General features: G+C 36.8%; 1 protein-coding gene across 3 annotated transcripts in view; it reads left to right on the forward strand.

Moving 5' to 3' along the window:
• The window catches only part of LOC120414687 (protein outspread), a 273181-nt gene that overhangs the window by 222951 nt on the left and 25295 nt on the right, over positions 1–24935 (forward strand). For 2 of the 3 annotated variants that reach the window (XM_039575970.2, XM_039575972.2), the window contains exons 4-7: positions 167–355; positions 413–476; positions 861–1112; positions 18537–18659. In XM_039575970.2, the coding sequence (XP_039431904.1) occupies positions 167–355; positions 413–476; positions 861–1112; positions 18537–18659 (628 nt within the window). The remainder of the gene's footprint in view (positions 1–166; positions 356–412; positions 477–860; positions 1113–18536; positions 18660–24935) is intronic. The other variant, XM_039575971.2, reaches the window with a different exon arrangement.

A 24935-nucleotide genomic window follows, 5' to 3' on the forward strand; every position in this document is an offset into this window, starting at 1 on the left:
GTCCCATATTCTGGGCACCCTACTGTCTACGTACAAACGGACAATTTGGTCACAGCAAAACCAAAATTTTTAAGGTCAATTTTTCTATGGCTTTCATTAATTGATAATGTAGATAAATCACACAACATTACCAATCTTACACTGTGTCCTTTTTTATAAATTTCAGCCCGAAACAATTCCCCAGGCCATAATCGACATGACCAAGGTGCTGGAAGTAACCACCGCCGAGGATGTCACCAGTCACCCGCACTCGATTGCCATCACGGCCCCGGAGCGGGTCACGTTCGTCAAAGGTACCTGCCCCGAGGAGACCAAGTGGTGGTTCAATGTGCTATCTGCCTTTCCAAAGTCAAAGGTTTGTATATTTTGGACGATATATTTTCAATCACCAATAATGATCTGTAATCCACAGGGCCGACATAAACGGAATGCAACATTTCCTGGCGGTCAAGCAACAACAATATTACAGTCACAACGTGAGTATTTGAGATTGAATTCTGCCAGTACATTTTTTTTAGAACGCACTTCGCGTGGTACTCAGATCCATTAACATCTGCTGCGCAAGTCGCACTGCTTCAAAAGAAAAGTCCGCGCCAGTCCAATCGTCTTCCTCATTCCTGATGCAAATTTATTCATAATTTCACAGAAATCGCTTGCATAGCACAAATTTCTCATTTCGCAAATGGTCTATTGAAAGTACCGCTAACCCTTTAGAATCTGTAAGAAGAACCGATGCCAAGTGTAATTGAATTCCATCGTTTTCTCTTATACCTCTCTCTCTCTCTCTCTCCCCCAAACTCGAACCCGAACCCCGATCCCCGATCCGGTGGTGATGGAACCAATCGCACGCGGAACCGCAGCCCCGTCGGCCGGCCGGAATCGACACAATTCGTACCACAAAGACACGCTGCCGTCGCCGATTGCCAATCTGGAAGCGCTGGCGGCACCGTGCTCCTGGAGTCCCGTGGACAACCTCAGCGTCGCCTCCGATGAGAACAATCTCAATGTAAATAATGAAAATTCCTCCTCCGCCACCACGATCATCAGCATCAGCACCTGCGGCAGCAACAACAACATTAGCAATAATGGCAGCTGCAACGCGAACACCAAAGGTAGGCAAATCTTCCCTTTCTAATTTTAATGTTTGATTTGATTCTGGTGGAACTAGATTTCTGTTCTTATTCACAACGAAGGGACTATGATCAAAAATTGTTAGCATAAAAATCAAAATTAATCGTGATAAAAATCACCTTAAAAAAGACAGAAAAAAAACATCAAATTTGCATGCACCTTCTATCTGTTTTTTCGCTTCCGTTTACCGGAAACCGGAATGGTGTAGGGCTCCCCTGGGGGGACTTGATCTCCGAGGACACATGATCCCAAGCCTGTATCTCGTCAGCATGTGGGTAAAACAATTAGCTTTGTTCTAGAAAGCTGTGCGAAATTGACTAAAACTCATTGTAGAAAACAAAGAAAAAAAAAATAAAAAATGTTTAAATTGAGTTACACACATTTTTCGAAAAAGTGCTGCAAAAAAATCTCTTGGAAGTTTTTTTGTTTTTCTTTGTTTTGATAAGTATTAAAAACCCTCAAAAATTATTCTAAAAAAAAATTTTTTATACATGAAAATGAACGTTAAATTTATCGTCATACTATTTTTACAATCAATTGTTTAAAAAAGTGCGTTTAAATAATTGGGCTGGGTTTTTGTACATAGTTTCCTTTAGTATAGTTGTACATAACTTACTGCAGTTTGAACCATTTTTCAAAAGTTTTGTAAACAAAAATTACCAGCTTTTGTAAACATGCTCAGTTTTGGTCTGAATTTTTTTTTAAGTTTTTAAATATTTTGCATGCTAAACTTGTTATATTTTGAACACAAACGTACAGGTTTAATGTGATTTTACTGTAACTTATAGAAAATTAAAGGTTTGGATGAATAAGAAACATTTTGCTTAAGATTTCTTCAAAATGTTGAAAGGGGGATCAAACTACCCCCAACATTTTGAAAATGCCGGTTTAAAATATTTTTTTAAAACGCTTGGCATAATCCGAAGAGTTTATCTGATGAAATACCCTTATCAGCCAAACATAGTTAAATGTCTAAGCTTTCAATTCATGCAAAAAGTTCATAGTTTTGTGAGAAATTGACAGAATTATGTGAGATACAAAAAAAAGGGGATCAAGTCTCCACACTCTCCCCTAACCAAATTAGGGGGAGAGAGGGTAATATGCACCCCCTGAGGGAAAACTGTGATTTCTAAACCATAACAGCATTTCTGTGGAAGCATTTTGTTAGATGGTCTAAAACAACTAATATTCTTCGTCATCCATGTAAAAAAAGTTTAAAAATAACGATTTTCTAAAAAAAATTGTTGCACCACAACATCGGGGCAAAATGCACCGGGTATAAGCAGTTTTCATAAGCCACCACTAGATGACACCGCTGTTTTTTTACAAAGGAGCGGTGCATCTTGCCCCGACCACGCTTGTAATATAAAATTCAATTAAAAACACATTTTTCCATGATTTTGGAATCATCTATCTATAGAATAGTGAAGATTGTGACAAAAACTTCATAAATTAACACCTACAATATAAATAAATGCTTTTTATATTGTCAAAATGTCATATTGGAAGTTCAGTTGAAATTAGATCAAAACACAACATTTTAAAGTTTTACAAATAACTGTAGCTTTTTCCTGCATGGTTTTACAATGTTAAGCTTCCAATTTTTATGATTTTTTCTCCGGAAAATTATTTCCAACACCGAGAAAAGCAGGGGATGCATTTTGCCCCAGGGGTGCATATTACCCCCTCTCCCCCTAGTTAAAACTTGGAGCGTTTGTTTAGCGATAGTAAATGAACCGATTGCTTCAAAAATGTTGACTCCATCATTCATTGTAAACTTTAAGAATCGATTTTCTCGAAAAGTTCTAAATGGTCGTTATCACAAGATAGCACACAACAGACAATATGCAAAACAAAGGGTGGCCCTCGAATATAAGTTTTTTTGTTGCTGAGCCAATGTATTGTGAAAAATACTAAATTACTAATTTTCAAAAAAAATTAATCATTTAATCGAATCTCGGAAAGGAACTAAACAAGCTTCATTGCTTGACAATAAAATTTATATTTCATGTTTGAAGCTCAAAATTTCTTTGTTTGCCACGCCTATAAGTATTGTTTTTACTATATTAAGCCTCTGTATTGCATGAAAACTGCGTAACATCGACGGAATGGTTTCTACTTGTTTGAGTAGAAAGAAACTCACTAACGACTAGTAAACGAGTGCGTTGATTGGAAAAATGTGCAACAAAATTGCTGTCGAACGACGCACGAGAAAAAAATGGCCAACAAGCCGACAAATTGAAAACATCGATAAAGAAAAACCCGCAGCAGAAAGAGGTAACGCAGAAAACAATAATTATTGACCTTCTCGAGAAGCGTTCATTATTTATAAACTTTTCACATCGCTCTCTCGCGCACAGAACAACAACTCCGCGCTTGCGTTTCTTCTGTTTGTGTTGTACAGAGAAGAGAGGAAAAAAAATCGCCAATTCTGAACTCCAAGAAGGTTGGAAGCTCTTTTGCCGCAGAAGCTTCGCAACGATTCCACTTTCATCAGTGTTGTCATCAGTGTTGTACCAGCTGCATTCGTTTAAAATGTTTTCATTTTCATTTTACAAACTGTGTTGAATTTCCCGTTCTCTTCTTACACCTCTCTTTGCCTGCACTGCACACGGCCTCGAAATCCGCTCGCAGCGCAAGAAGATTTTTCCTCGTGGAGGTCGTTTCGTGACTTGTCCGTTGTGATGGTACACTCAGTAGAATTAGGAGAGTGGAACATCAAATTGCTTTTACCTTGTTTGTACTAAAAATTATCAGCTGTCAATATTCTGCATGTTTCACTTGCAATGTATCTGGACTTTTTTAAAGTCTTATAAACAAATGTAAACATAAGGTTGACATAAGGTGTGAAAGGGATACACTTACTGTTTACATTTGCTTATAGGACCTTATAAAAAGTAGTCTAGGATTTTTGTAGGATGACTGAAAATTAAATTTAATTCATACTAGGTAAATTATAATTGAATCATCTTTTATTTCTAAGAATGTGAAATTAATGTCATATTTGGACCTGGGTGATGAATAGAGAGAATGCGTAACGTGATTTTCGAATGATCCCACTTTGTTTACATCTACAAAGTAGGAGGCTGTTCAAGCACAAGAATGACTTTTTTCTTACTAGCAAATGAGCTGTAGTATATCAGTAGTATGTGTTCTATTTTGTCTAGTTTTTGTCATCTTTTGCTGGAAAATTGTGTGTGTTTTCAGGTTTCGATCGGTTTGAAGATTTTTTTTTCTTTTTTACGGGTGACAAGAACTGCGGTCATTCTGCGAAGTCGTGGACAAATTCCCTGGCTAATTTTGGAATCCTGCAGCTTTTCCTGGTCCAGCGAAAAAAGTTCGCTAATTCTAGCGAAGCTTATCCAACAAATCAGCAGGTTTTCAAATGGAATCAAACAATAAAGACAGCTTCTGGATGGATACAAGCTTTGGCCAGAGTCCAGGGACATAAACTTTAAAAAAATATTTGCAACGGCCTAATAATTATTTAAAAAAAAATATGATCTCGCCTACAACCTTCAAACCACACATTTTTCATTCTTGCAAAAAAAACACAATTTTTGATGATCGATAACAATACTATCTACTTTTGGCGAACAGTAAATTGGTTCCACCTTGACAGTTCAAAATTTAGGCCGTTTTGGGAACAAATATTCAGCACCCAGATTTGGACAATATAAAATGTTGGCTTTAGAGTGTCTGGCAGGTTTACCAAAAAAATTACGCCGTTTTCAAGAAACCAGATTTTTTTTCCGAAAATAAAATCCCTTAATCCTTAAAGTTTATTTTCAAAACGAGTCTTCATTTCGGCTTTTTCATGCAACTGACCGTGCGGCTGGCCTGTAGTGTTTACCGAGCAAGCTGCTGCTTTGGAATTATTTAATCGTCGATTGAAATATTACTATTATTCCCATTGATTAATTGAATATCATTGATTGTGGCGGCGGCGGCGGCAGCAGACTGTTCTGGTTGCCTTCTGTTGTTGTTGCACTCTCTTGGCTTGGCTCAGCCCTTATTCGATGCGATCCGCGCGATTCGATCGAGGGCAATTTAAATTCATTTAGTCGGTTCTTGCACCATCCAACTCAAGCCCACAGTGGTATAGAACGAAGCAGGATGTGCTTTGTGGCGCTTTTCCAAGAGCAAACCCATGAACTCGCGCCAGCTAGGAGAGGGAGGATTGTGCAGGGCAGTTGAATTACGAAGAGTGAACTGCATTAATTAATTATTTGTCGTGTACTAACAGCAGCCATTTACAAATTGGTCGATGCCACTGAATGGTAGGAGAAGCCCGCCAAAGGCAACAATCCAACGCTGGGAGGCGATCAATGGAACCAGTTTGTGTTTGTTCAGAGAAGCCACACCAAGGGTTACGTTCGGTGTGTTACAAAGTTGGAACGCAGTTCGGGGTGTATGTGACTCTGGATTAAAATTTAATTCACACACTTCTTTGTACGAAATTTAAGAAGAGTTTATGCAATTACTTAAATTTGTACTTATCAGTGAATAAATTTTAAGATTTCATGAAAAGTGATTCATATTTATTTTGCCGATCAGTACCAAAATCATTCATTTTCAATCATATATTTTCTTAAAAAAGAAAAGGTCAGGAAACTTGACGATTGATTTATTTTATGACATTGAGAATCAGACTGATATTTGTTAAGTTATCGTCACTTAAAAATTCAACATTATTTTAGACAAAGCAATTTTTGTGTAAATGAAGACAGTTGGTCTCGTGAATGGCATTTGAAAAAGGCTTTAGTTATTTAAATATTGTTTTATTTAGTAATTTGAATATTGTCGTATTCCGAAGCCGTTGCATCGTGATCAATTCTCTACGATAGCGGTCTTTTTTTCTTAATTTTATTTTTTGTTTTTTTTTTTTAATCCGGCTAAAACTTTTTTGGTACCTTCGGTATGGATGCTGTCAAATTTTTTGAATCAAGAATAACATTTCGAAAGGGCCAAACATTCAATTTTACGTCCTTTTGAAATGGTAGTCTTAATTCAAAAAAATCTAAATATTTTTTTCGAAAAGATCAGAAAATTTCACGAATGTTTCATAATTGACATTGAAAATCGGACCATTGATTGGTTGCTGAGATATCGACATTAGAAAATGGCATGTTTTTTGGGTGAGACTTGGAAAACATCAATTTTCCTGTTTTCAAACACTTGCATGCCAATATCTCAGCAACTATGGGTCGTATCAACAATTTTCTAAAGTTTCTTAGCTTTTCAAAAATATTTTTATCATTGGTGGGCAAACGTGGGCACTCATTTTTAAAAATAAATAACTGCGACTATTTTCGAAAAAGTTAATGGGTATAACTTTAAAACGGTGCACTTTATCAAAATTTCACTATAGTAGCTTATGCAACGAGTTGCAAAAAGAAGACTTTTTCAGTACGAGTCATACATATGGATAAATACGAAGAACGTTGAAAAAATTGAGTTCCATACAACATTTTTTGCAATTCCAAAAAACACCCTTTGAGTGTCAATTGTCAATTAACCGTTGGAATCAAAAAAATGTTGAAAAGTATTACTTTTCGAAACAAGTGCTGAAAAGTTCAACTTTTCAGCATTTAATTCAGTGCTGAAAATGATAACTTTTCAGCATTTATTTTAAAAAGTGTTACTAACGTCATGATTCGAAATCCGGACACTTAGTACCATATTATTTTTGTTATAGCTGGCAAAAAATCATGTAATAAGTTGGAAATGTAGAAATATCATCAGGATTTAGTATAGACAGTCAGTTTTAAGAAAATGCATGCAAAATATGTCTTTTCTAACAATTTTTCATCAGAATTTGAAAATTAAAATGACTTGTTGTGCTTCGAATCCCGGACACTGTTAAAAGCTGATTCGAAATCCGGACACTTTTGCTTCGAATTCCGGACACTCGATTTTGCTTATGAATCGCACAAATTTGGACTGAAATGTTAGCGAATGGCATTCTTTAGGTCTCAAATAAGCTGTTAACATCAAAACAATCGATAGTTTATGTAAAAAATTGCTGGGTAATTCTCTACCAACTCACACGAAATCGGGAAAAGTTGCCCCGACCCCTCTTCGATTTGCGTGAAACTTTGTCCTAAGGGGTAACTTTTGTCCCTGATCACGAATCCGAGGTCCGTTTTTTGATATCTCGTGACGGAGGGGCGGTACGACCCCTTCCATTTTTGAACATGCGAAAAAAGAGGTGGGTAATTCTCCGCCAACTCACACAGCAGTTGCCCCGACCCCTCTTCGATTTGCGTGAAACTTTGTCCTAAGGGGTAACTTTTGTCCCTGATCACGAATCCGAGGTCCGTTTTTTGATATCTCGTGACGGAGGGGCGGTACGACCCCTTCCATTTTGGAACATGCGAAAAAAGAGGTGTTTTTCAATAATTTGCAGCCTGAAACGGTGATGAGATAGAAATTTGGTGTCAAAGGGACTTTTATGTAAAATTAGACGCCCGATTTGATGGCGTACTCAGAATTCCGAAAAAACGTATTTTTCATCGAAAAAAACACTAAAAAAGTTTTAAAAATTCTCCCATTTTTCGTTACTCGACTGTAAAAAATTTTGGAACATGTCATTTTATGGGAAATTTAATGTACTTTTCGAATCTACATTGTCCCAGAAGGGTCATTTTTTCATTTAGAACAAAATTTTTCATTTTAAAATTTCGTGTTTTTTCTAACTTTGCAGGGTTATTTTTTAGAGTGTAACAATGTTCTACAAAGTTGTAGAACAGACAATTACAAAAATTTTGATATATAGACATAAGGGGTTTGCTTATAAACATCACGAGTTATCGCGATTTTACGAAAAAAAAGTTTTGAAAAAGTTGGTCGTCATCGATCATGGCCGTTCATGGTCACCCGCGACAGACACGGACGACGAAACAAAGAGAAACGCAAAAAGTAACTTTTTCAAAACTTTTTTTCGTAAAATCGCGATAACTCGTGATGTTTATAAGCAAACCCCTTATGTCTATATATCAAAATTTTTGTAATTGTCTGCTCTACAACTTTGTAGAACATTGTTACACTCTAAAAAATAACCCTGCAAAGTTAGAAAAAACACGAAATTTTAAAATGAAAAATTTTGTTCTAAATGAAAAAATGACCCTTCTGGGACAATGTAGATTCGAAAAGTACATTAAATTTCCCATAAAATGACATGTTCCAAAATTTTTTACAGTCGAGTAACGGAAAATGGGAGAATTTTTAAAACTTTTTTAGTGTTTTTTTCGATGAAAAATACGTTTTTTCGGAATTCTGAGTACGCCATCAAATCGGGCGTCTAATTTTACATAAAAGTCCCTTTGACACCAAATTTCTATCTCATCACCGTTTCAGGCTGCAAATTATTGAAAAACACCTCTTTTTTCGCATGTTCAAAAATGGAAGGGGTCGTACCGCCCCTCCGTCACGAGATATCAAAAAACGGACCTCGGATTCGTGATCAGGGACAAAAGTTACCCCTTAGGACAAAGTTTCACGCAAATCGAAGAGGGGTCGGGGCAACTTTTCCCGATTTCGTGTGAGTTGGTAGAGAATTACCCAGGTGTTTTTCAAAAATTTGCAGCCTGAAACGGTGATGAGATAGAAATCTGGTGTCAAAGGGACTTTTATGTAAAATTAGACGCCCGATTTGATGGCGTACTCAGAATTCCGAAAAAACGTATTTTTCATCGAAAAAAACACTAAAAAAGTTTTAAAAATTCTCCCATTTTCCGTTACTCGACTGTAAAAAATTTTGGAACATGTCATTTTATTGGAAATTTAATGTACTTTTCGAATCTACATTGTCCCAGAAGGGTCATTTTTTCATTTAGAACAAAATTTTTCATTTTAAAATTTCGTGTTTTTTCTAACTTTGCAGGGTTATTTTTTAGAGTGTAACAATGTTCTACAAAGTTGTAGAGCAGACAATTACAAAAATTTTGATATATAGACATAAGGGGTTTGCTTATAAACATCACAAGTTATCGCGATTTTACGAAAAAAAGTTTTGAAAAAGTTACTTTTTGCGTTTCTCTTTGTTTCGTCGTGCGTGTCTGTCGCGAGTGACCATGAACGGCCATGATCGATGACGACCAACTTTTTCAAAACTTTTTTTCGTAAAATCGCGATAACTCGTGATGTTTATAAGCAAACCCCTTATGTCTATATATCAAAATTTTTGTAATTGTCTGCTCTACAACTTTGTAGAACATTGTTACACTCTAAAAAATAACCCTGCAAAGTTAGAAAAAACACGAAATTTTAAAATGAAAAATTTTGTTCTAAATGAAAAAATGACCCTTCTGGGACAATGTAGATTCGAAAAGTACATTAAATTTCCCATAAAATGACATGTTCCAAAATTTTTTACAGTCGAGTAACGGAAAATGGGAGAATTTTTAAAACTTTTTTAGTGTTTTTTTCGATGAAAAATACGTTTTTTCGGAATTCTGAGTACGCCATCAAATTGGGCGTCTAATTTTACATAAAAGTCCCTTTGACACCAGATTTCTATCTCATCACCGTTTCAGGCTGCAAATTTTTGAAAAACACCTCTTTTTTCGCATGTTCAAAAATGGAAGGGGTCGTACCGCCCCTCCGTCACGAGATATCAAAAAACGGACCTCGGATTCGTGATCAGGGACAAAAGTTACCCCTTAGGACAAAGTTTCACGCAAATCGAAGAGGGGTCGGGGCAACTGCTGTGTGAGTTGGCGGAGAATTACCCTGCTAAAATTTAAGTAAATCAAAAACAAAAATTTCTGCTTTGCCGTCCCGGTGGCTCGGACGCCTATGAAATATTTCCGTTGAAATGTTTCGCATTTTTGGTAAACTCATAATTTAATTTTATTTTATTGTTTTGGCATTACTACAGCGTTCAAACAAACTTCAAATGAAAGTTGATGTTATAATTCATCAAATTACACAGTTTTGACATTCATAATGCGAACTTATATCCAAATAATTGATAAAACAAGTTGAAGTGTCCGGGTTTCGAAGCGTCCGGGAATTCGAATCATGACGTTTTTTTTTTTTTTTTGAGCCTTGATACCACTGCGACCAATTAGAGGAATATTGTGGTAATCATGACGTTATTCGATTTTGTTATTTTTGGTACAGAAAAGTAGGCTTTTTCTTCGTTCAGAAATGACAGGAAAAGTAAGTTTCACGAAAGAATTGCAAAATAGTAGTTTATGCAACATGTTGCAAAAAGAGGATTTTTTCAGCACGAGTCGTACATTTATCCAACGAGGTTCACCGAGTTGGATAAATACGAAGAGTGCTGAAAAAATCAAGTTTTGCAACGAGTTCCATACAACATTTTTTGCAATTCCAAAAAAACACACACTGAGTGAAATTTGATGTCAAATTTTCAAGTATTTTGTCAATAAATCGTTTAAATCAAAAAAATGTTGAAAAGTGTTACTTTTCAAAACAAGTGATGAAAAGTTCAACTTTTCAGCACACATTTGAGTGCTGAAAAGTAGAACTTTTCAGCATTTATTTTGAAAAGTGTTGCTATTCGATTCTGTTATTTTTGGTACAGAAAAGTAGGCTATTTCATCGTTCAAGAATGACAGGAAAAGTAAGTAGTTTTACGACGGAATTGCAAAAAAGTACTTTTTGATTGCAAATTCGATTTTAAACCGAAAAATTAAGTTGAACAATTGATTCGAAAATTCAATACTCGATCAAAGATATTTTGCCTATTCAGGAAATTTCTGCAAAGATGACATTAGATGTACCCTAATACATATCAAAAAATGAACAAAAATAAAAATAGTGTTTTTTTGCAAATCAAGTTTTGGTGACAAAAAGTGAATATAAAAATCATTTGAAAAAATTACTGTGTATTATTATTATTAAATACAACTTTGCCGAAGACACCAAAACGGTGAAAAAAATTCTTCAAAAGATACAGATTTTTGAAATTTCATATATCATTATTGTATGGACAGCTGCCAAATTTGTACGGAAAAGTATATGGACAAATTTATGATACAAAATGGCCTTTTGGGCATACCGAAGGCACCCATAAAGTTTCTGCCGGATTGAAATTACAAAAAAAAAATCGAATGACCGAAATCTCAGAGAATTGTTCTCGTATCAAAAAGTGATCAAAGACGAACTTGTACGATTTTTCTGATTAAAATTTTAGTGAAAACAATTTAATATGTTACAAAAGTATTGCAAAAAAAATCAGGATGGAGCAACATTCCTTAAATATATACAAAAGTCATTTACTAAATCTTTCTTTTTTTTGTTTTGGTAAGTGGTCTTAACCTAAAAGTTTTCAAAAACCGAACGCAGACTGAACCGATTCTCCAGCCAATTTTAAATAAAAGAAAAGTCTCCATATTGATCATTGCACAGTAGTCCTGTTAGCAAAAAAAAATCGTGGAAATTAGTGGAAAATTGATTTTTTGAAGTTTTGGAGATTTGGTGTCTTGAGAAGCGTTGTTGCAATTAAAATGGGGTAACTTTTGGTTAGGTTGAAAATTAGGCTAGTTCACGATTAGGGTGATTTGCAACTTTGTCCAAGACACAAAAAATTTATCTCGCAATCTACGTCTTCTATGACGCCTCAAATTTGGCTTCCGACTTTAGTCCAAATTGTCTTGTCAAAAAATGAAAATGTCTGTTTTCTAGAGCTCTAAAAGTGCTCTGAACATAATTTTTCTCATAAAACTTAACCCCTGAAAAATTGATTTTTGAAGGTTTGCACACCTTTTTCTAAATTTGGTCGTAGAAGGTGTAAATTGGGAGATGAAATGTTGGTGTCTTCGTCAAAATTGCTTGGATTGCCAAGCCCAACAACTCCAACCAATATTCCAGAAAAATTAAAATTTAAAAATCACCATAATCGTGAACCACACTAATTTGCAACCAATCTAAAAATTGCCCTTTCTGTTTGCAAACAACTATTCTGAAGACACAAAAACTCCAAAACTTCACAATTTTTACAAAAATCGATTTTCCACTTAATTTTGCGATCTGGACCACTGTGCATTGTCCTAAGTCCAATCCTCGAAAAAAGCAATTTTGGCCTTTTTCCGGTAGTTTTCGGCAATTTCGAACAAAAATTCCACCCAAACCAATGGACATGGTTTCTGGGACCATTCTACACCTCTGGGCCGAGTTTCAAAATATTTGCCGGCAGAATTTTCGAATACGGTCAGTTTTAGTATTTTGAGTAGAGATTAAGGAGATATCGCATGTAAAATGCTACATATAAGTACAATTTAAAGCCATGACCAGTAACGTTTTAGAGTTAAACCATTGAAACTTTGAACTTTTCCTACGCATTTTACATGCGATTTCTCCTTAATTTCTACTCAAAATTTGCGGACTAAAACTAAAACTGACCGTATTCGAAAATTCTGCCGGAAAATATTTTGAAATTCGACCCAGAGGTGTAGAATGGTCCCAGAAACCATGTGCAATCATTGGTTTGGGTGGATTTTTTTTTTTCATAATAACGGTCTGTGGGGGACCCGTGTATGTGGGACTTGATTTTTCAGTCTCGTAAACATTTTCACCGGAAATCTCGTACAATTTCCCATAAAACTGAAACTAAAACTAAATCTTTGACAGCATTTCAATTTAAAGTATAAATTTACCAATTAAGTACATTGCTCATAATTGAAAATAGAATATTTTTTCAGTGTAGTTAGTTGGATGGTAGTAACTTGGATAGTAAACCAGCTTACATCAATAATAAAACGGATTCACCATTTCGACCACTTAAAACGAAACTATTGGCACTACGCCCCCCGGGGCATGGCCTTCCTCTAACGTGGGATTTCTGCTCCAGCGCCTCTGACGAGACAGGAGAAACCGGGACCGACGTTTTACTTCACCATCCGATAGAAGCTCAGTGGATAAGGCGGGAATCGAACCCGCGTCTCATAGCATCATCGGGATCGGCAGCCGAAGCCGCTACCCCTGCGCCACGAGACCCACCCGACCACTTACAGACATTAAATTTGATCAGTTTTCGATTCTGAGTTAAATATACATTTACACCCAAAACTGGCAGCGCTAGTCCGAGAGAATGATGGTCTCGAGTCGAGAGAATAGTGGTACCATTCACGGACGCAGAGAACAAAGCTCGAGATGGGCGATAGAACTATTCTCTCGAGGTTCATTTGCAAAAAAAGTTCATCCGTCAAACAAAAACCAAAAGTGTCGACAACGGGAATCGAACCAGAGACCTTTGACAAACCAATCCAATGACTTAGCTGCCTCGGCCACCACAGCTTGGTGACCAAGGAGAAGTCAGAAGTCGATGTATGACACTTGTTGGAGATTTGTTGATTCAACTAACGAATGAACTCATTTGTTATGATGGTGTGAGTTGGTACCATTATTCTATCGATTTTGGCACTGATCCCTCAATAAATTTTGAGAGAACGATTATCTCGACTGTGAATTTTGGGTGTAGAATCTGAGATAAGTATACATTGCTTTTCCTCAGTGAGAAAAGCAAATGATCTTTTACAATAGAATAAACATAAATAACAAGCAATCAAAATTGAAATATTTTTTCTTATCCGTATGTACAAATTTTGATACCAAACATCACACGCACTACTTGCGGAAGGAAACCAGATAACATGATAAATTGTCGTACACGTCAATGTTGCTGATTCCTGCTTAAGTTGCACCTCTTCACAACTTCAAGTTGATCGACCCAAGCTCCAAAGATATCTACCACAAACGAACGGCAAACCAACACGTTTTGTCGCGTATACTTTTCCGCTTTTCCTTTACCGGAGAGGCAGGGTTCAGGTTTCCCAGGCTGGCGAAATGAATGAAACTGCTACCGCACAATGAATTTAATTAAAAAGTGAAATTTTGTCACTTGAGCAGAGTGCTTTCGTAACCCCCCCGCCGTCAAGAGTTGGTGAGCTGGTGCAACCAACCTTCCTCAAAAATATTTTCTTTACGGTATCAGGGCACATGATGGGGTGAAAATTAACGTTCAGCTTGGAAGTGGAGTGAAAAATCAGACATGGCTTGTGGTGCAGCGGCGTAAGTAGCGTGAAATGATTGTTTTTCCACCTGATGAGCCAGTGTTTTGAGAGTGTTGATTAAGAGATTTGCTGTGACGATCTGCATGGTCAACAACATTTAAGTAAAAGAGCTTTCATTTATTTTTTTCTGTTCTTAAAAAAAAGATTTAATTTTATTACATTGAAATGTTTTTATTTTCAAATCACGTCTTTTTCTCAAAAAAGCCTCCACGTCATTATTTTGTTCTGCTCGGCAATCGTCACAAATTGCATCCCCTAAAACACACAAACACACGTGTTTCAAATCCGACACAATGGCCCAAAGTGCGCCCTTCGCGAGGTGTTATAAATTGTGCGCTGCACTTAATAATCTATTGTTTAAAACAATTTACTTTTCGTTCACCCTCCTGCCAGGGCCCATTCAGATTGGATTTTTATTCACCTTGAGGAGAGGATGGAATAAAAGCCGAAGAAGAAGAAAAAGAAGAGAGCTCGCGCTTGAAGGCCTCGATGATGCTCCCTCAGATGAGATGAGATCGTTACGAACGCCCGGTTGTCGTCTCCTTCTTGCAGGCGATAGTTTATGCTCTCCACCGACCGCGGAGTAACAAACTGCACCACTTTGTATAGCATCAACGCGCAGCTTGGTGCAGTGAATCAGTACAGGGCTAGGGATGTTCTGTTTTAATTAATTTTACTCAAATGTGCTTAGTTAAACGAACGCCATTCAAGTGGGTCATTTTCTTGACGCAGACTTGATGTCGAAAATAGGAATGAGTTTTTCTGGCTAAACTAAATTTTCCATAATAGCCATAATTTTAGAAGATTTACAGTAAAAATAATACACGATCATTTCCATTGATGGCGAGACTTTGCACAGTGTTGCATTGTTGAAATTAACTGGAAGTTTTTCTGTTATCATACAAATCGTAAATACGAACTTGTTAATAGTTATCTTTCTATAAAATCTTAACATCTTAACAAAATCGTTTGACTTTTTTACAATAAGATTGTAGCAGGATTGTGTCTTTAAGTCAAACAATTTTTGAATAAGAAGACAATCTTTGGTTGCTGTGCTTATTTGCTTGGGATTTCCTACTTTTTCACGTTGATGTTTTGTGTCAATAACAAGTTCAATGGTCCATTATATTAAATTTGAGCTTAATCCATGCAAGGAAACCCATACCTCGGCGGATTCAAGTATTTGTACTTCCATAAAAATCGATTAAATAAATCTACTTTTTAATTTCAATGAAAATTCTCGGAAGTATTAATTGAATTTCCCTGGAATAGAGAGGCTAAAAATTGGTCATAATCACGTTTTTTCACAGGAATTTCCGTTATTTCTCGGGTTAGTTTTCAAAAGGTCGTAAGCGCCAGTTGTTCAAAATTTAGTTTTTGGCACGGTTGCACTCTTCTAATGTACTACTAACGATCTACTCGAGCAGAATTTCAAAAAAAAATATTTGAACAAAAATATCGCCCGCATATAAAAGGTCGAATGTGCTTTTCATACGGAGAAGTCACATACGTCCTTGGTGATGCAAGGTCGTAAGTACTGGTAATTTCAAAAATGTACTTACGCTCATAGGAAAAGGACGTAAGTTCCATAATAATTGCTTAATTATTATGGGCACATGAGTTTTTACGAAAAAAGATGAATATTTGTTATCCCGTTAAATACATTGCGCTGATTATATGACCTAAATGATGCGCGAAGAATATTTTCCAAATTGCCAGCCAGCAAAACGAAGTTTCAGTCGTTTATTCCGGCAGAGGCGGCTAGCTTCCCCCAAAATCATCATTTTGTGTGGCAGCCTGAATCAACACAAAACACAAAATCAAGATGCAGAATCTGTGCTGTGCAGGAACGAGCGATAATGACCGCATCCATCTTATCAGGCATAAACGCCCTCTGAAAACTCCAGGAACCCGAGTTCTCCAAGGTCCCATGGACCACTGAAGAAAAGATAAACAAATCAGTGGTAATTCGTCGTTTTGTTCGTGCTCTCAGCTGGCGTATGAACCAACGCGAGAGAGAGAGAATAAAATCTGTCAGTTGAACTTTTCTCCTCTGCGATGTTTTCTCCCAATCAACACAAATCATCGACTGCTCTTTTGCGGGGGGTGTTGAAACGATGTTTAAAATAAGAATGTTTGATTTAAATGTGTTTTAATCACAAAACAAATAAATTTTGCCAATGGTCGTATTGTCATTCTTACTCAAAAAAAGTCCCAAGTACAGGGACGTATGAAACAATTTGCTCATGTAAAAGGTCGAATCAACCTGGTGTTATAAAACAAGGCTAAAACACACATAAATTGCTAAATTTTTTCATTCACTTGATATGGCTACCATAGCTTATAGTCAAAGCAATCATTTTTACTAAAAATATGCCTTTGAAATCCTCTTACATATTAATAAGAATTAAAATAATGGTCAAAAACTTGTTAATCGTTTTCCTCCACTTGAGGGATTTGGCTCTAAGGACGTTTTGAAAACTAACCCGAGATTTGAACTAGAGCTTATGTTATCATGAAACTTCAGCTCTTTTTAATGCTGGTAAACTTTAAACATAATATCTTAAAATGCTATGCGATGACTCTTCTACTGTGTGATATTTCTGTCGCATTTCGTTGTTTGGAGCAGACTAACATGACCATCCCTATTTTCCGGACTTGCACTGATAGTGCGATCGAAGGGGACACGAACCCAACAACAAACTGCCAGCGAAGTAGCGCAGCATAACAAAGCAACTTGATCACACGTCTGTTGCCGGGCGCGCACGCGCTCACACACAGAGACAGCACAATTATCATACAATTGATTAATGAGCGTTATCTGATACAACACATACACACACACAATCACACAGGTTCACGGGGACTGCTATTGGTCTTGATTTTCTTCGTTTCCTCTTTGGCATGCGCGGGCCCGGGGACTTGATCCGGAATCCAAGGGGGCCATCAGAATGACCCGGGCACGAGACAATGTTGCGAACCTTAACTTCGGCAAACCGGTCAGAGACTTGGTCGCGATGAACAAATTTCCGTACGGCCAAGAACTCTACCCTGTGTGTGTGTGCGTGATGGCGATTATTGTTGTTGGTTTATTTAGCCAGTTATTAGCATACAATGTTTCACGCCACAATTGGAGATGAAGTCTATAATTTAGTGATGGTATTTTTCATGTTCAATCCTGGGCCCTCCCCGTTGGAGGTTGAAGCTGAATGTGGCCTGGCCGGGTTTGCGTGTTCAGCAAATTTCCTCTGCACCGCTGCTGGTGTGTCTTTGTATGGCAGCAGCAAATTGAGAAATGCAATCTTCAGCAGGATTCACTTTGGCTGTGGTAATCTTCTTCCTCGTACCCCGGACTCTCGCATAAGCTCGGGACGAATAATCCCCCGGAGCACCTTTGAGCACTTCCGTCGCCGCGGCCACGGGGGAGAAAACCATTCGATAGGTCTGTTGAAAAATGATGCTTGAATCGGCCTGTGGCAATGCCGCGTAATTTCAGACTGTGGTGCAACAATGTTGAGAGAAATTAATTTGACGATTTGTCGATAAAGCTTTTTTTAATAATTGTTTAATAATACAGGCTTGGGGCAAAAACTTGCAGCAATTTTTCAATCAGCACTACGTTAAAGCTATTTTTATTTGTGGGAGTTTGAAATATAGGGGAAAACTCCCATTGCGTCAGTGACCTTTTTTTGAATTTTAGTTTTTAGTTTTACCTTTTTTTCATTGTTGAATACTTTGGATTGTTGCGAGTACATTCAAATAGAATGTTCTAACTTTAACCAATATATAAATTTTCAAAAAACTTTTTTGGCAAAATAAATAAGTGGGAAATGGGATATTCGCCATTTGGTATCCGCATCCAAAGCCAAAACTTAACACTATTTTAGTGGAATTCAAGTTTTGGAAGTTGCAGTTGAACATCTTTTACCACCTGGAACAAAAATCTAAATTTTGTCGAAAGTGGATAGATGCCGTTTTTTAAATTATAGACAGTTAAGTGACAGTAAATGACAACCCTATCTGAAGGTATGAATTGTGATATTCATTTAACAGAAAATTAAAAGGCCGGATGTTTCTATGTCCTTACAAAATTACTATATAAAAATTGGGAAAGAACCAACTACCACAGGTGGATTTAAAAAATTGTTCTTATATTTCAATTTAATAGTTTTGCAATTTCCTTTGCCTTAAACACAAAACACACGCAAAGCACTTACTAATAACACTCCTCAATTTTGTTTTTTTTTTTTCATGCACTCAACCACCAACGTCGCACCATCTTTACAACAACAAAAAACCACACGAATGCACTGAAAAAAAACCAACCCACCACACACACACACACATCTTCCGCGTGTACAGTGTACAGTGACCAGCCCGTCTCGTCCAAATCGCCACCCACCAGAGACAAATTGCATCCCGAAAGCAAAGCTCAAACACGCTTCAGGAATCGCAACCGCGCGTCACTGGATGCAACCGACTCAGGTAAGTGCCGTTCCGTCACTCGTTAAGTTGTTGTAGCGGCTTGTTGTTGGCTCTTTCCGGCCGGCCGACGTAAGATCCATCAACTGGTAATCCAAAGGCACCTTCCCTCGGTTGTACTTCACGTTTTTTTTTTGTTCTTTGCTCTTTTATCACGATAACATCAAATTAAATTTGTCATGATCTGCCGGTACTTGGCGACCTCACCCTCCTGCATCTCCACTACAGGAGATTAAGACTTGTTTGTTCAAAGCCCCTCCAACACGTCATTCGTTTGAGCAGTTCTAGTCGGTATGAATGGTCTTTGCTTCGTGGTTTTTGTTTCAAGAGAGTATTAAAAACTATCTGGAAAATGTTAGCTGTAAGTTTTTCCCATACAAGTGCAGTGGATCGAGTTTTATGCCAGATTATTTCAACTGTTGTTTAACACTTGAAGCCCCAACGGGGACAAAAAAGTTGGAAATGCAACTTCACCGGCTCTTTGAACACCTGGAAAAAAAAGTCCAATGGCTTTTCGATTGTTACTTAGACGCATCTGTTATGGATCTACCTTGTTGTATGTGATTCTTGACATCCTTCCCGATCGAATGCAATCCTAATCGGTTGAGTTTTCGCCGAGATACAGTCGGATGAAGTTGCGGTTGTCTTGTTTTTGCATGCTTATTTTCATTTCTTTTGTGCCGCTGTTGGTGTGCATGATTGGTTATTATAATTGAATAATGACACACTCTGGGAACGCACAGTCCTGTTTTTTCGCGATAATTTTCGTCGTAAATGATCGTAAAAATTTATTCCAACTGGCAGTTTTAGTATTAACTTATCAAACTATCGATTTTATGAAGAGTAAAGCGTCATTTATTTACTATTTTTGAAATTTTCTCGCGTTATCTAAATTGTAAAAACACTAAAAATATACTGATAAGTCCAGCCCATAGCACTTCTGCTCGGCTGGCACGCGTTCGATAAAAAAACGTTTTAAATAATCAATTATCTATCTTTCCGCAGCCGGCTGCCTAAGATTTAAAATTTTCAACCGATAAACAAAATGCTCATGGTCACATCACTGCCACTCGTGAATCCTGACCTCATACCCATCTACTAACCCCCTCAAACCTCATGTGATACTTTGTCGGAGATGCAGTCGATTGGGCGGTCTCTATCACTCAAGTATCGGACTAACATTCCCATCCACTTCCCCGTGACCCTACCACTGGTCGTGGCCGGCGCCGGTATTGATCAGCATGATAGGGGCCTTTGAGAAGTTGCGAAGCGAGGAAAGATAGCACCCACTCATCTTCCACGGCTCGTGGATGTAACTTCTGGAGGTCCTGGTCAATAACGGAGTAGCAACTGCGGGTGGGCAGCTATGCTTATGCTTATGCTTAGGTACAGTCGGATGAAGTTGCATTTCCAACTTTTTTGACCCCCCTGGTGCTTCGCGTAAGTTTTGACCCCGTTGGTGCTACAAGTTTTAAGTTGTTGACCATTTTTAGTTAAGAGCGAGTCCACGAACATGCCCCTTTTGGACCTCACCAATCTACCTGCAATTTTCAGGGGTTGTTTGTACATATAAAACTAGCATCTTGCCAAAATATGAGCACTAAAAGTCAACGGAAAGTGGGGCAAATCGGGACACAAAGTTTGAAGGTTCAAAAACGTCAAAAATCTTAAAAAGACTGTAACTTAGGCAATAAAATTTCAAAATTCAAAATGTTTCTGAAAGGGCTTAAAAATGCAATAAGTTGATAAGTTCATCATATTCGTGTTCCTGAGACAATTTCACAATAGAAACATGCATAAAATAGTAGTTTATGCAACAAGTTGCAAAAAGAGGATTTTTTCAGAACGAGTCGTACATTTATCCAACGAGGTTCGCCGAGTTGGATAAATACGAAGAGTGCTGAAAAAATCTAGTTTTGCAACGAGTTCCATACAACATTTTTTGCAATTCCAAAAAACACACACTGAGTGAAATTTTATGTCAAATTATCATGCATTATGTCAATAAATCGTTTAAATCAAAAAAATGTTGAAAAATGTTACTTTTCGAAACAAGTGCTGAAAAGTTCAACTTTTCAGCACCCATTTGAGTGCTGAAAAGTAGAACCTTTCAGCATTTATTTTGAAAAGTGTTGCTATTCGATTCTGTTATTTTTAATACAGAAAAGTAGGCTATTTCGTCGTTCAAGAATGACAGGAAAAGTAAGTAGTTTCACGACGGAATTGCAAAAATGTTTATTTTGATCCATTTGAGCCCTTTAAAAAATGAAAGTAAAAAAAATTAAGAGCTGTTTTTTCTGGTGTTATCTAGCATCCTTGGAAACGAACTTGATTTTCAATAAATGTGAAGATTTTTTCTAACTTTTATGTTTTAGAGGGATGAAAATATACATTTTTATGCATGTTTCTATTGTGAAATTGTCTCAGGAACACGAATATGATAAAAATTATCACCAAAAAATCGATCTAAGGGGTCCCCCAGCAAAAACGACCATTTTGGTCGAAAATGAGTTAGTGATGACGTTTTGCTATACTTTACAAACAAACAGCTTTACTCCGATTTTGGAAATTAGCTTCCGTTTCCCGGATATCGCAAAACACACTTGTGACATAAACCATTTTATCATCAAAATGGTCGTAAACACTCGTGACACGTCATACATGTTGTTGGAAAATGTGGAAAAATTTCCATTTTCTTCACAAATTTGTGTTGATACTTTTTTTTAAAGCAATTTTTTTTTGTACTTAAAAACATAGTGATTAAGTCGGTTAAACTATTGATTTAAGCCTATTATATGTAGTTTATATGGGAATTCTGGGCACACTTGTGACACGTAGTACAATTTTACTTTCGAAACACACTTGTGACACGTGCTTTTCAGATTTGTGTTCACATAATTTGGTATAACCAAATAAGTTGAAACCTGGAGCGTTTGTTTAGCGATAGTATACGAACCGATTGCTTCAAAAACTTTGACTCCATCATTTATAGTTTTGAAATTATTTACCATCAAACTTTAAAAATCGATTTTCTCGAAAAGCACTAAATGATCGTTGTCACAAGATAGCACACAACAAACGATGTTAAACTGCCTTACCCAAAGCGTTCTCAGTCTCAGATGGTAGTCCCAGATGTCCCCTACAAGCAGCAGGTCGAATCGAGTTGATATCTAGACAGAACACTTTTTTATTTGAGTTTGAAAATTGTGCTATTTTTTCACTAAAATGCCAATTACTCCCTTTAGAATTAATCAATTGGGATGCTTCACCCTACATTTTGTTGCATTTTTTAAGCCCTTCAATGCATTTTGAATTTTGAAATTAAATTGAATTTTGCCTAAGCTACAGCCTTTATAAGATTTTTGACGTTTTTGAACCTTCAAACTTTGTGTCCCGATTTGCCCCACTTCCCATTGACCTGTGCTCATGACTGCTCATATTTTTACCAGAAGCTAGTTTTATATGTACAAACAACTCCTGAATATTTCAGGCAGATTGGTGAGGTCGATACGAGATGGGTATGCTTTGATCGTGGACTCGCTCTATTTATGTAGCAAATATCATTTACAGTCCAGACTCGATTATCCAAAGCTTTGATTATTCGAAACTTCCATTATCCGAAGAGTTTTTTTATAAACTTTGGAATCATTAAACTTCAAATAGAGTTTCTGCGACCTTATCAAATTTGGGTTCATTTTTTTTTTTTTTTTTGAGGACAACCGGTTAACGAGTCTTTACTGTATTATGAAGTCAAGAAACCAAAATCTTGATAAAAAAAATAATTCGTCAAAAATCATTCCTATGATACCTGCTTGTCCTGTTTTACAACATTGTTCCTTAGATTATAGAAATCTTGTGAATGCATTCATTTGGCTGGTTTACTGATTTTTTCCCTCATGAGTAGGGTTAGTGAAATTTCACGATTTCGCGGACAGCGTGAAATCCGCGTAATTTGTCTTTTTCCGCGAAATCCCGTGTAATTTTATGTTTGTGGGGATTTGTAACGATATTTCTTAAAATAATTTATCAGACTCAAATAGGAATGAAAATAATCTTATGAATTACTGTAGGATTAAGCAAATGACTACCCTGGTTCAATTACCAATACAGGGTTAGTGATTTTTGACGATTTCGTTGACGGCGAGAAATTTGTGAAATTTATCAATTTCCATAAAGACTGTTTGAGTAAATTTTATTAGTTTTTAATTGAAAAGCATGATATGTACCATTTGAAGAATTGTTCAGTTTCTTTTAGAAACTAACTAAATTTAGTAACATCTTCGTTCGCTGCAATAAAAAATGTACTGCTATTTCATTTGAAGAGTATTTCTTTAAAACTTTTAAAACCATTTCAGATTTTTTCCTAAAGTCCTAGAGAGTCCTAAAGATATTTGCTTATTTGGGTGGATGATTCCCGTGAAAGTTAAAAAAATACTACTTTTTATGTTTTCTGTTCTCATTTTCAATAATAATGTTGAATTTGTTACAGATTACATAATTTTTGCGTTTTGATTTTAAATTTAGTTTTTGATAAGTGAGATGAAAACTTTAAAAAATATTTTTTATGTGCTAAACTGCCGTTCTACGCATAATTGTCCCATGTCATTTTTGGACGATTCTGACTTTTTATCATTTTTAAGGTTAATTTTACGTATATTTTCAGAAAAACACATAAAATCTAATAGTTTGTTCAGAAAATCATCGAAAACAACACCAATTCTGTTTGTCCCATCGTTGAACTTCTACGCATAAGTGTCCCACCAAGTATTTTCTATCACGAAATCATGAGTTTCAAGCATTTCATCTTGTGTACCTGTTTAGCTGTAAGAGGATTACAAATAAGGGTGATAAAATGTTAACCGGGGTGGTTAGGGACATACAGGGCGAATAGGGACCCACGGGACAATTATGCGTAGAAACACAAAAATCGATCGAAAAATTTCAATCGCGTTTTTCTCAGTTGCCCTTTTTTGAACATGGGACAATTATGCGTAGAACGACAGTAAATGTCGCAGAAAATTCAAATTATTTTACTCTTTTTGGCTGGACAAGATTGTTAAATCTTGCTTTTGTGATTTAAACATAACATTTTCAGAGTAATTTTAACTGTTTTGACATTTCGCGAAATTTGCGTGAAATTCGGTGTTTTAAAATTGAAGTCCCCGTGAAATTTGCAATTTTCGAGCGTGAAAAATCACTAAGCCTACTCATGAGATATGAATAGTACGATGTTCCATAGTAAATTGTTAAAAATTCCATACAAACTTCACATGAACTCTGAAACTCTTGGATCAATTAATGAATTTCGGTACATTCACAAAAAATAACAACTTCTGATTGTTTTGTTTTTATCTAGAGTCCTTGAAGCTATGAGCCTTTTCAAATAGAACTCTGGTGAGTGTTCCAAATCGGGGTACTCCTAGTGCTGCTCCCTGATTTCAATGATTAACTAGATCCATGTGTGCAAAATTCTGAATGAATTCCGAGATTTTAGTTTGAGGTGATAGAAAATGCTCCACGCATCTTATGAAGCTGTATAGAAATAGTGTATTACTTTTTGATGGAATATTCGATTTGGCATAATATTCTAAATTTAATTATGGACAGAATACTGTAAAGGGACCATCCATAAACCACGTGGACACTTTTTTGGAAATTTTAACTTGTTACTTGTTTTCCCTTTGGATTCTCATTCTGAGTTACTCAAATTTGTGTGAAGTATTATCTTAGATTTATCTTTATTAACCTTCAAATCTTTGATTTCCTCAAACACACCATCACCTTCTTCACCTGTGGGACAGTTTTGCCTGCTCTGCCAGCAAAGGCGACGAAGGATGTCCACAAGAATCGACTCGCTGATAAGTGATAATTGTGAATAATTATCCATCAACCGAGACACGCGCGCGGCCTATCTTCTTTATTTTCCTCCCAAAGACTCTGCCAGTTCAGCCATGATGGATCGAAGCTTAACCTGTCGCCAGGGGCCACCTTCCGGCCGGCCGCACCGATCTTGTTGTGGTAGCAAATGTCCATCGACGACGTTGACCCTTGTCACAGAGTCCAGGGACATGGCGCATCAGGAGGCACCCTTCATTAGCCGTCAGTTGTCCAGCGGCGAATCGATTGCATTGTCGGTCGGTCAGTTTGCATTATAATTTCCTCGGCGGGTTTCCGAGAGGCGATGATGCGTGATCGAGTAAAACTGATTACCGTGCGCCAGCTGCCGAAGATGATCCTCGCAGCATTAAAGCTTCATCTGGCGAAATTGACTTGCCATAA

Source organism: Culex pipiens, chromosome 2, assembly GCF_016801865.2.
Source record: "Culex pipiens pallens isolate TS chromosome 2, TS_CPP_V2, whole genome shotgun sequence".
NCBI lineage: Eukaryota > Metazoa > Arthropoda > Insecta > Diptera > Culicidae > Culex > Culex pipiens.